The 13272-nt window shown below is 36.7% G+C and overlaps 3 protein-coding genes across 6 annotated transcripts in view; all 3 read right to left on the bottom strand.

Annotated features, from left to right (window-relative positions):
* The window catches only part of ppp1r13bb (protein phosphatase 1, regulatory subunit 13Bb), a 38017-nt gene extending 33492 nt beyond the window's left edge, over positions 1-4525 (bottom strand). For 3 of the 4 annotated variants that reach the window (XM_056763650.1, XM_056763652.1, XM_056763651.1), the window contains exons 1-2: positions 4189-4525; positions 3526-3625 (exon numbers count right to left, since the gene is read on the bottom strand). In XM_056763650.1, coding sequence (XP_056619628.1) covers positions 3526-3534 — 9 coding nt within the window. In that variant the 5' untranslated portion in view covers positions 3535-3625; positions 4189-4525. The remainder of the gene's footprint in view (positions 1-3525; positions 3626-4188) is intronic. The other variant, XM_056763653.1, reaches the window with a different exon arrangement.
* Positions 4526-5273: 748 nt separating this feature from the next.
* atp5mj (ATP synthase membrane subunit j) lies at positions 5274-6865 on the bottom strand. Its single transcript, XM_056763656.1, has 4 exons — positions 6767-6865; positions 5995-6118; positions 5807-5827; positions 5274-5545 (listed from the first exon to the last, which is right to left on the bottom strand). The coding sequence occupies exons 2-4, from the start codon at positions 6116-6118 to the stop codon at positions 5532-5534; spliced, it is 159 nt and encodes a 52-aa protein (XP_056619634.1). The 5' UTR covers positions 6767-6865; the 3' UTR covers positions 5274-5531.
* Positions 6866-7716: 851 nt separating this feature from the next.
* On the bottom strand, positions 7717-11846 carry rd3l (RD3 like). The gene is made up of 3 exons (XM_056765017.1): positions 11639-11846; positions 9179-9478; positions 7717-9073 (listed from the first exon to the last, which is right to left on the bottom strand). The coding sequence occupies exons 1-3, from the start codon at positions 11680-11682 to the stop codon at positions 8704-8706; spliced, it is 714 nt and encodes a 237-aa protein (XP_056620995.1). The 5' UTR covers positions 11683-11846; the 3' UTR covers positions 7717-8703.
* Between the last annotated feature and the right edge of the window lie 1426 nt (positions 11847-13272).

Genomic DNA, 13272 nt, shown 5'->3' with positions numbered 1-13272 from the left:
AGCAACAGAAAGGTTACACCCGCATGTCAACCAGCTGAAGTGGGAAAAAGAGCCATCAATGCCCTTCACAGAAGTTCAGCTGTGTTTGATTGTCCGTTGCATTTCGGTGAGGAAAGTTATATAAACTGTAGGGGTGGGTGAAAAAAAAATGTATTCACATATGAATATGAATTCTTATCGATTCACAGATTTTTAAAAATCGATTTTCTAATTGTTGTTGTTGGAAAAAAAAGTTGGAACTTTTTTGCGAGAGTGGTGCGGCGACCAGACAGTCGAGATACCGTACAGCTTCAGCAACAGCGATGGCTGGGAAAAATACACCCCCCCTCCCATTTTTAGAAAGGGCAACTTTTTGGAAATACTTCAGTTTTACCAACTCTTTGGTAAGAAGGAGCTTGACAAGACGAATGCAATATTCAAGGTTTCTAAAGTATTTGGAGAAAACTACTCATAAATACTTATATATAAAAAACATATCATCCTTTAGGAAGAATTGATACTAAAAATCGAAAAATTGTGAATCGATTTTTTTATCGAATCGTGACCCCAAGAATCGATATGATTAAAATTGTGAGGTACCAAAAGATTCCCACCCCTAATAAACGGTTGGTATAGTGATGGATTTGGAGATCATTTGAAACTGATAGATGATGGAGTGGTTCCAGCGCTGAAGGATGCCAGACATGAACCGCACGCAGTAAGTGAACTCAAGTCAAATGTCTGTGTTTTGTAGACATGCTGCGTGTACGTCCATTATGTAAACAACACAAATGTATAATGAATCAACAGTTATACAGGAATAATGCGATGATGTATGGAGTGCTCGTGCTGTAATTCCGGGGTTACACGAAAAGCACAGATCTAATAAATACTCCTTTTATATTACCAAATCACTTGATTTTCGGGTCGAATATTGTTATCACTTCCTGTTTTTCCAAGGTTTGTAAGAAAGCAGACCGAGACAGCATTCACACTTACACATATAAACGGCACTAAGAGAGCAATCGCACCAGAGTTTGTTATAATCGAACCAAACATGTGAACACACCCTTATTTATCCAACTCTGCTGCGTGTGTGTTTGCGAAGCAGATCTGCTTATTATATGTGAAACTGGGCTGATTTATCAGAGCTGCTAAATTTACCCACAGGAGTTATTAACTTGGACATGTGACAGAGGAAGTAAACTCATCACTTATCGACAAGGCCAACCAGCTCTGGTGGAGATTGTGAAATGCATCCGTTAACATGTTTCTAGCAACCTCAGTGGAGCACTGCGCTCTTTTGTAAACAATCGGAAAATAAAGTGCATTACATTCCACCACGTCTTATGATCTAAGTACGCAGATGGTTTGCTTACACTTTACACAAGTTATCTCGATACAAATAACCACTAGGCAGTTCATATGTAGGTATTTCCCATCATGCAACTACATTCCCAGCATGATAGCGTAATCTGGGTCATGGACAAAGTCTCTTGTGATTTGGCATGTAGGCTCTTCATCACACCCTGAAACAGAGTTTTCAGAAGGCTGACCACGATAAAACAGCTGTAGGTACAGTAAGTATATAGTGTACATTTTCCTACGGTCTGTTGATGTTGATTATCCCTTTAAGTTTTGTCAGAATAGGGAGGGTTCATTGTGCGTATGCTGGATACAGAGGCGTGGTCAGATTTTCCGGTCTCACAGCGTGAGACCTTCAGACTGAACTCAGCCACACCCAGCTGTGTGTTTTCTGTTTTACTCTCTTTGGTTGTTGCCAGGGCTGTCAGCCAATTGCAGCACAGGCAGCACAGGAGCTATATCTACACTTTCAGAATGCCAACCTCAGCATACAGAGAGGTTTGGGGCTTCGGCATCCATCAACCCAAACTTTAGGTCCTTTGTTCGTGAGCTGCTAAAATCTAATCTAGCTTTCAACACTACAGATTTGGGGATATACTTTAAAGCAGTAGAAAATCAATGCTAGTGGAGGGAAAATAGTTAATGAACACCACCAACAGAGGACAAGCAAGAGGAAAAGCAATGTTTTTAATACAAATCTGGTCAATCACGTGCCAGTATCACTGTTATAGAAGTAAACATGAAAATCTAAAATGACAGTGTGAAAAATATTTTTTTTTAATAAAAATCTTTTATAATAAAGTTTAATAAAAAAAGCTGAAATAATGATTAGCAATGAAGGTTGCTATTAGATAGAATGTGTATTCTGTTTAAGCTACTCACTGAATAACCAGACAAGAGAGTAACATGCAGATATGTGCACAGCATTTGACACAATGCTTCATTTACTATGTACATAAATGTTGGTTTATAAGCATAATCTAGAAAAACAAACAGTTGGGGGCTGCTAATGTTTTTCAAAACTTCACAGGGAGATACAATTATCTCCCCTGTTTACCACAATTAGATGTGACTGACTGGCACCTAAATACCATTAGGATTAGTTTAGATAAGATAGGCATGAGTGTTAGTGGTTAGTTGGGTTGTGATAACCTAACAATCGCCATAGTGTCTGCAGTTAAGGCAGTAAAATATGGTAATTAAGATAAAAAATCCCATTAATTAAGAATGTAAAAGCACTGACAAGGTTCATGTTTAATGATATAACGCTTCATTTAAAGTTAATGTGTGATCCCAAGCAAGTCATCTGGTAGTGGCAACATAGTGACTTACTGAAAGTCTTTGAAAAAGTATTAGAATGTAATGTTGCCTCTGTTGTTTGAAAACAATCAGATAAAAAAAATCCCATATCTCGAGGTCTCTTGAATAGTAATTTAGTAAAATAATAAACATACTCTTTAAATTTTTCAGTGTTGCAAAGCACAAAAATCACTTTTTCCCAAAAGACCCTGATAATGGAGGGGCATGGCACTCATTATTAACATTAAGCTAAAAAGAAAAACTGTTTCCTATTGAGCCACAGAAATACAGCATCATAAAACTAAAAGCCGTCATTAGTGCATACTGAGCTTTCTGCGTGTTGAGGTTAAAAAAAGCATTCATCATTACGGAATGGACACGAGACATCACATTTTAAAGTTCAAACTGATCTGTTAATGTAATGAACTTGTTGGCTACCTCCGGTTGAGGCATTTTACTGAAAATAACTTATCTGACAGATGGATTTAAAACAGAACAGCATGAGCCACACATAGCCCTTCTACAAGGAAGAAATTCCTATTCACAGCCCTCCTAAATATGGCTTTACGGAACCCCATCAAGTCAGTAGGCGAACATTTGCAATACACTTAGCAATGAATACATTTCTTGCTAATGCAAAAGTGATAAAATCCAAGTTAGGTCCAAGCAGCCTGATCACAGTAAAAGTGCATCCGTTTTTATTTTGTGTTAACTGCTACAACTTAATACTCTTATAATAATAAGCCCCACTACCTTAACGTCTCAGTTTGTAAATAGCAAATGATACTGACGGATTTACCAATATATGTAAACAAACTTACATGAAGTGCTTGTGACAATGCTGATTCATATATCTTACAAAATAAAAGAAAGAATACTCACAGGCATCATTTTTACTTGTGTCAGAGGAACATCTGCTCTTCAGAAAGCTTCACTTCGCCTTTCACAAGATCCACAAGCTCCAACCCGAGATCACAGTCCTCTGTACATCAAGAAAACAATAACTTGCAGTATGTACGTAACACATGACTATACACCAAACTGCTCACAGGCCAAACAGGCCATAACCCAATGTAGAGATAAAAAAACTGCGATAAAAATAAAGTATAAAGTAAATAAAGTTTTAACGTAATAAGCCCCTGGTTACTGAATAATCAATTGTAAGCGGAGTAGGAAAAGCGAAACAGTCGCTTCAAAAGACGCTCACCAAACTGGAAAATCAGCTGTGTTGGGAGAAATGGCAGATGTTACACGTACCGTATCTTTACACCCACAGGGAGCCCTTAACTCACTTTCTCCTGACAGCGAATGGGTTATTTATATCGGCTCAAATCAACACATGTTTTAAAACAGCTCATTCGATGTTTTTTACATTTAAGGGCGTTTATTTTGAAGGTTTAGCCTCTGTCAACACTGTCGGTTTATATCGAATGGTTCTCACTCACATCTGCTAGCCAGCTAGCACAAACAGAAACATCGGTAGCCAGGAATTGTTGACGTTAGTAATACACAAAAGTCGTTCACAAATTACACATTTATACTCACGTGTCACGTGTAAATATCTGCCATTATCCTTAAAAAACCTCCATGTGGCGATACTAGATTCCTCGAATGCTAAAATAATCCCAGTATCGAATAACTCGCGAGACAGCTAAACTAGTTAGCCTGCGAAGCCAGGAAAAATACTTTTCTTCTCGAAGCAAAGAAACAAAATCAAAACTCGCTCTTACTCTAAGTGAGGTCCGATATAGTATTATATCTCTAAAAACGACACGGGTGTGATAGAAGTGCTGTTTGAGAGAGCAAGCCGAGGCGAATAACGTGCAGCTCTCGCTTGTTGTGTTACTTAAATGATGGCACGCGCCGATGTGGAATGACAGGAATGTAGAGCGTAGTGACTTCTGTGTTGTTACCGGGAAATAAAATTGGTCTAATGTTACGCCTCGAGAATTTGTCATTGAGAAAAAATATTAGTCAACAGGCGTGAAAGCAAGTTAGACTTGCAAGCGTTTAAGGAAAAAGCGAAGCAATGTGAGACAGTCTGAGAAAACCGGGCTAGTCCCAAAATGATAAAATAACCAGCAGCAAAGTTTGATTTCAACCATTAATGTCACTATAATTTAAATCTCTGACATGGTCTTCTTACTAGTGTATACAATAAAGTTATATTTTCTCATAAAATGACTTCAGATGGTCATTTACACCACTCATGTACATACATGCATTTTTGGTAATTTCATATTATAAATATACACTGAGATGCACGAGTGTTTATATATTTGATTGATTGTTTTTGCTCTAGATTTTTACCTTAGATACAACAACAAAATATTTTTTTCTTTTAAACACTCAAAAAAATGAATCATATTCCTAACGCATAAAACTATCTGGAATTAATAAGAAATGCAAATGGTTTAAAATGTACAACACAGAATTAAAATGCTAAATATTCCTTTGTTATTATTTTTAAGCACTGAATATGAAATACTTTCAAAACAAGACAGAAAGTGTTACTCATGTTCTGTAACGAGTGAAATATCCATTCACGTATTTCAATTAAGCATTATCACAAGCATTTTCGTGGAAATTCAAGAACTTTGTCACCATTAAACAAACTAACTTTCAAAGAGTCTTGTTTTAACATTTTATTTTCATAAGTTAAACTGTTTCATGTTTTATGATATTAGGTATCACAGGTGTTAACCCGTGTCGATGGTATTTCCTGCATGACAGACTGAAAGACTACAAGAGAGTGAATTATCCATAGGGTGATCCATTCAAGCGTTTTATTCTTTCCATAAAACAAAATACAGATATCCAGATGAAGTTCTTCTGGGGAAGATTTACAGAGGAGGCATGGGGAATGACACTCTTGCCCAGTGGTCCAATCAATGGGAAGGCTCTGTTAGGAATAAAGGTAAGGTTATATTTCAAAAGTTTATTGACATGTCCCAGAAATGAATATTTTTAACAGTACCTCATACATTTTGGAGTTCATTGTCATATTTTTTGTGTTTATAGATAACAGTAGGATTTGTTTTCATAATATCTATTATCTATAATCATTTCACTACCTTTAACAAAATGTTTCAACAACCAAAGCAAAGGTCGAGACAAAATAACCATATTGAAAAACCTCCAGTGAACAAAAAAGTTGACTTACTTGACTGCACTGCTTTCTTTCCTACAAAACATCAACACTTGTTAATACTTTATGATTATAAGCATGTCTGTGCTTTAATTTGTAAAAGTGTCAGCAATATCCATGCAACAAAAAGCTCTGAATGTGGTATATGCAGTTTTAACATAAACAGACTACTAAATAGCTCTTTAACAAACTTGACTTCTCACCTCCATATGAAAGTTTGTAGTACATAAAGGTCATGATTCCTACACCAACCCACATCTCCTGGTATGCCCTGGTGTAATAAGGGGCCACCTTTGTCCACCAGCCAGCGAATGCACCACCTGCCATCTAGTGACCAGAACATAAGGATGAATGTGAATTTTACTACACAGTTTATTAATACATTATGCATCTGGGCTAATGATGAGCTTGCTTTAAATGTGTACATAAACATGTTAAGAAAATATCCCCCCCAAAAAAGATAAGTGTCTTCAAGGACACAAATCAAACATTCATGGACCATTCATATCCAATTATCTTAACGATAAAGTGTTTAAAAATAATGCATTTTTAAGATAATGTACCATCATAACAAACTATGTGATTCACTGGCTGTCGGATAAAGGAACGCTAATGTTAAGCAGTTTAATGTTAGATGACAGCTCGTTAACTCGTGCGGTCAATTCAATATCGAAAATAACCGCAGTTTCTTTCCACAGTCTAACGTTGCCTAGAGAGCAAACAATATTCACATCTAGTCAGAGGACATATTTGCGTATTGATCTTTGTGTGCATCGTAAATGTCAAGTTTGCAAAGTGCGCTTGTCGGTGTTAATTCATTGAAGGCGTTGAGCAAGGCCTTGTCGGTTATGCCACAATAAACCAATAATATTGGTTCAAACTCGAGTCATCTTCTTGTACTGGTCAGTGATGGTTTAATATGCTACAAATGAACATTTCTTGTATTTCATTAAGGAGAAATGCACGTTAACTCACCTTAGAAAGTAACTGCGCTGGAATACTCGGAGAAGGTCACTGTTCTTCGCTTAGCTTGGTATTGGAGACACAACGGAAGATGTTTAAAGGCTTCCGTTTAGTAAATAAAAGCCGCGCTATCAAAATAAAAGTCTTAATTATGTCAAAAAGAGTTTCCAATTTTATGATTAAGGTATCGTTATTTCACCTTAGATCATTGCTGGGACATTTTAAATGTGATCAATAAACGAATTAATTATATTTTTACTGTAGGATATGTTTTCTTGATAATTAGCGTTACACATTTCCTTTAGTTTTGAGACATTTTCACATTAACAAGGTTCAGGAAAGGCTCAAAAATTTGGACACAAAATAAGTGAGCCTTAAAGGGATGGTTCACCCAAAAATGAAAGTTCTGTCGTCAATTACTCAACCTCAGATAGTTCCAACCCTTTTTACATTTCTCTGTTCTGCTAAACACAACGAAAGATGTTTGAATGAATGTCAGTAACTGACCCTTTCTTGCCCATTATCTACAGCCATAGTAGGGAAAACAAATAGCCCACTATGGGTGTGAATGGAGGGCAAGATCAGTGGGGGGAGAGTAAATGATGACACGATTTTCATTTTTGGGTGAACTTTTTCAACATGCAGCTACATATTCAGGATACAAGTTATTAATATTTAATCAAAAGGTATCAAAAAAATCTGATATTGCATACATTTATTATGTATTTGTTCTATTTTGCCTACCTTTTTGCCAGTTTTATTTAATGATATTTGTACATTTTAATATGATGTCATTCTGACACCTGAAAAGAAATATTACGAACTGTTATTCTCCTGTTCATCATTGACTTCCATACAATATCTATCACCAAACGCGGTGTTTACAAAAGCTTGGAGTAATGCAGCCATGATGAATGTGCCATATCAATACAGTTGAAATTTATTTGACACACATGGGGAAACAAAAAGAAAGTTTGCAGGGTTCACAGAAGCAATTTAGCATACAATGATGACAATTACACAAAACACCCTTATTTGATATGCAAGAGACAATAACACAAATCTATCAGGTTTATAGACAAAATTTGGTATTGCTGCTATTGTTTTGGATGATCGCAGCCACCACGCAAGAAAGGTAGTCCTCACTTCATGGGTCAACAGACTGCCTGTGTTCTAAAAAGCATTTGGTAGGTATAATGCATGCTAGGTATTTTATGGGTAAATGCAGGGAGCAGGACCCACTGATGCACAAAGGCAAAGTGGTGCAACCTTCCCCCCTTAGGCTATTCTCTGCTCTGTAATCCAGAAATATAACTATGAAAAAAGACGGATTAGGTTGGATAACTGGGTTGACTGATCTGGGTGTATGTGATCATGTGTGCAATGCTTCCAGTTTGCTCAGTTATTAGCTGTATACCACTGAAAGATAATGCAAAAATCTTATTTTGTTTTGTAAACAAATTAATGTAGAGTATCTGATATTTTCCTAGAACTAATGTTGTAATTCATCAGTGAAACCTTTAAAATGTTTTGTAGAAACCGAAATTGTGGCTTGAAGAGATTACGGCTATCAAAAATGGGCATAATACACATATGCATTTGTTGATAATGTTTTTACATTAACATGTCTTATTTAGGTATGAAAAAGGTAATTCATCTATATGTTGTTGTTGCAGAATATACAGTATGTCTACACAGTAGGCTGACATAAGAAGACAGATAGAGGTAGATTTCTGCAATAGTGCTATACGTTGAATGTTGTTTTTTGTTTGACCCCTAAAGGTGTCAAGAGGTGTAAAAGACAAGCAAGCTATGGTATTTCATTATAGAGAAACTTTTATGTTTCTAAAATGTCAATATAAACGACAATATATGAATAGTTTAGAATAGTGACGAGGGAGATAGAACGGGGCCACGTGATTTTTCCTTCCAATTACTATAGGCGAGGCTTACAATGTAGTGCTGTAGGCCTCATAACTAATGGGATGGCAAAATGGAAGGCTCCAATCTCTGTGTATAGAGTAGGGACAGGTGGCATACAAGTGTTTATCCACATAACTAGATATAGTTGGAATCTCCTCTCTTTGCCTTCCTGACTCCTCTGTTAAAGACTTGTGCAGTGCATTTTCTGTCATATGATTTCTGTCATTACTCTCTGTCGGTGGAAATGGAGTAGGAATAATTGCAGCTGAAGCTGAAGGCAGTGGACGTCTCTGCATGCCATCTTCCTGTCTCCTCAGAAAGTCCCTAAGAACTTGCTTGAAGATGCTGACCAGCTCCCAGGGAGGAATGTCATTGTGAGCCAGAAGATCATGGAGCCTTTGTGGAAAAAAAATAGTTCGGATTAAATAACAATACCTTTATGAACTACAAAGCCATTTTAGAAAAAAATATATTTATTTTAGTGTAAATGTTCCACTTTACCTGGATAGTACGACAGCAGCGTGTGAGGGGGGGATGCGTCCACAGAGATGCTCTAGCTGACGGTGCTCAGAAGCGGGTATGAGGGCTAGCAGGTTGGGGTGTGTTTGGGGGTGATGGTATCCCAGAAAGCCACGGGAGAGGCAGTATTGGAACTCCGCCTCTTGAAACTGAAGTGTTCTTTGCTCCAGCTGCCAAAGGAACTCCCGCAGTAACATTGCACCTGTAGGTGCCACACATCCTTGTGCTGATTCACCTTTTGCTTGGGCCCATTTCGACCAACCTAAGAATGGCATTGCCTGGCTGCAGTGAAGACAGATGTATAACTACACACATAAACGGAAAAGCATATATCTGTATATATATAGAGCTTTCCATTAAAAGCACTTTTATTGCTTACAGAGATATGGAAAATATACAGACAGATTTCAAGGTTATTACATTAGGTTTATGTTCCATTCCGTTCTATCCAGTCATGAAATATAAAATGCTTTTTTCTAATTAATACTCCATTATTTTATGTTTTTTAATATAGCCTATATTATCTGCATAGTCCTGTTGCTCAGTTGGTAGCACATTGTGTTTGCAGCATAATGTTTGGTTCAAATTCCCAGGGAACAACATACTTATAAAAACGCATGAAAGTTGGTTTGGCATTTTACAGAATTTTCAGATATATGATCAGTGACAAAACCAACCCGTCCTTCACATGAGTATTGAAACCAGGACCATAGCTACAGGGGTAAACAGAGTTGTGTTTTATGGTACAAACAGGGGTGCCGCCAGAAATTCTGGGCCCTATGGAAGCCAAAATTTCTAATAGGAAAATAAAAAGGGGGCTGGGCTAAATCAGCCTGGGCTCTTAGAATCGTTCTAACCTTCCACCCCTTTACGGCGCCCATGGGTACAAATAGGGTCTTAGATCGTCTGCATCCAACCTCCCACAAAATTCTGACCCAAAAAACTTTATTTAAACCAAGCCTGTAACTTTTCAATAGAGGAGCTGAAACAAATCTTCACACAGTGAGACAAAATTTCAGCAATTGAACTATTGTACCAAGGGATGATATCTTCTGTTAGATCCGAAGTCACTCTCTCTTTACAGTCATCTAAAAAATGAAATGTGACTGGAATAAAGAGCTTGATCCTTATTTGTAGACAGTCCTTCACATTGTATCACATCAAGCTTTGCTCATCTGAGTTACATCAGCAGAATAGAATTCCAAGTAATGCAAACAGCATTGGGATGAATAGCGTTTCTGTGCATTATCCTGGTGTGAACCAGAGGGAATATAACGTTAGGATATTCAGTGATAAACATGAGAATGCTAAGAAAGCACTTTTCTTGTAAAAGAATTGACTGCAAGCTTAAAGTAAACTGGGCTACCAAACATAAACTGCATACATGTCATTTGCATCTGCCACCTAAATGCAGCGTGTAATCATACAGAAAGAAGGATATATATTCAAATGATGGTCTGCAGTGGTGTAGTATTGTAGTACACTTAATTACTTACTGTGGTTTAGTATCTTTTTGGTTACTTTAGTTGTACTTAGTATTTAAGATATTAGCAACTTTTATTCTCTACTCCACTATATTTGTAATGACTTATGCAATTACACGTTAAATTTTGCATAGCACTTTTTCTGCAGCAGTTTATTTCTGCTACAGAAGAAGCAATATATTAACAGGGCTTTAAAGGTAAGGTAGTATATCTGTTGCATTTTTGCCCTTACTTACTGAAACTTGTCACTATGGCTTCTTTATGTGAATGCCTGTGCATTGTTGGGTAGTTGACATCACATGTGTTTTATGTGGAAAGAGGACATGACTGCAGCCGGCGATAAGATCAAAACCAAAATGTCCAGTGCAAAAAGGCTTTGACTTTGAATGGTTTCTTTATTTATCCTCTTTTATGAAGAGTCCTTTTTGAAGGATATTGGTTTTCTTTTGAGCACTTGAGCTTAACTGAGACTTGGGTGTTTAATAGACGTAGACTATGGTATCGACCTTGATCTGTTACAATTTTGAGGTGTTCAGTTTAATGCGATTGCTCTCCTGAAGAATCAACTGTTTCTTGTTTTTCACTGACATGTCTCTTAAGTGCCTACATTCAGTAAGAGTAAAATACTCCAGTATCGTTAAAATCAGATTCTCTTTAAGACTCTTTTTTAAGTCGTTTTGGAATTTGTGACTTGCAACTTGTAATGGAGTAATTTTCACTGCAACTTTTACTCAAGGTGTTCAGGTATTCTTTACACCTCTGATTGTCTAACTTAAAAAGAAAAGAAAGATACATAAATTGAGAGATAGAGACAGAAAAAACGGTACAAAACTGTTTAGGGGAAAATAGAAACATGATGGGACAAGCAGTGAGATGATGGATAGAACAGAATTAGAAGAAAAGGAACTACCAAAGTGTCAAAGACTTACAAAGAAGAATATCCAAGTAATATTTTTACCTTGTGTGTCTGAAAGGTTGAGGTCCATGATGACTTGACTCCATCTCAAAACCCCCAAAACTGCAACTGCATCAGGTTATGCACATAAAAGTATAAGCAAATAGAGACAGAGATCGAATGAGATGATACGAAAAAACAGCAATAGAAGAGTAGAAACTAAAAAAGGCAAAATATAGATGAGCAAAAAAGATAAAAAGCTTGTAGCAGTTGCAAACAGAACTGGCGCTGTGTATATGACAGCACAGGGCAAAGTTAGAAAGAAAAATGTGAGTCTCTGCCCACAGCAAACTGGCTTGTGTCTCTTTGCTCTGATAACCCAGCCCACTCTTCCTCATCTCCCACTCAAACATACAGCACGAACACATGTGCACGCACATTACAATATCAGCTCCTAAAACAAAAAACTTATATTACAGTTACATTTTTCTGTAAAATTATTAACATATAAATACAATTATCTAATAAAATTATAATCTATTTCAACATTTGTTTCACTGCATTTTCCAAGCATTGTCATACATTCAGAATTTGTGATCATCGGTGAGAGGTTGAACTTAGGTTGAGAATTATAATTTTTTCATATAAAATCATGGCACAAATCAAACATAGATAAATTAATGTGAATTGTTAAATGAAGTCCTTTACATGAAATAGATAAAAATCTCCTTCACAAAAAACTTTCACTAAAATCAATAAACTAACTTTACCATGTAAAAATCATCCACAATACAGCATAGTTTATCCAGATCATTGATATTGTGAATCATATTAATATAAAATGGACAAATCTAACCAATGGGTTTAAATGAAAGGTCCATATTTGACCCAATCATGTTTAAGCAACCCAGTATTTTACACTGAAGCAACCAAACTTGCGTTACATTAATCCAAGGGTTAGGTTTTCCCCTAACCATGAGGAAATAAAAAACATATATGGATCTAGCAAATTTACCTACTTTTGATATGTGCATGTACGTATTTGTGCAAATTCACAATGGTATAACAAATTGCATGTTAAAAGCATTCCATCCAAGCGGCATTCCTTTACAGATCGGTCCATATGGGGACCACTGGGAGTACCGCAGGCTTTAGGGTCTTCAGAGACACATAATTACAGCCCAGCGTCTGGTTCTGGTTCTGGGTCAGATCAGAGCAAAGCACCAGACTGTTGTCTTCACCACCTGCCATGTGCACATGCCATAATAATCCAATAAAATAAGCCATGTAGATATCATGTCATTTTCAATTGCTACAGAGGAACTCCAACAGAAATCAGAATTAAAAGAATCAATGACTTTTACTATCTCAGAACTGTTATTTGTACTGATGTATGACATTTCTGATATAAAGACCAGCTCTTATATTAAGAAATAAATACTGAAATCATGAATTTCTTATAATTGTTGTCTTGTTTACCTGTGCAAATATCTGAAATTTTTTATTTAAAGGTCCAGTGTATGACATTTAGTGGTGAGATTATGAACGGCAACCAACGGCTCACTCCACCCCTCCCTTTTGAAGCACTACGGTGGCTCACACAGAACTAAGATGTCATCAGGCTTTTGCTTCTTTGCTGAAGGAGATAATGTATTTATGAAACGTGCTCTGTAGAGCAGTTGTCCATTGTCTGTTTA

This window comes from Triplophysa dalaica, chromosome 13, assembly GCF_015846415.1.
Source record: "Triplophysa dalaica isolate WHDGS20190420 chromosome 13, ASM1584641v1, whole genome shotgun sequence".
Lineage (NCBI taxonomy): Eukaryota > Metazoa > Chordata > Actinopteri > Cypriniformes > Nemacheilidae > Triplophysa > Triplophysa dalaica.
This window is presented reverse-complemented; position numbering and strand designations above follow the sequence as displayed.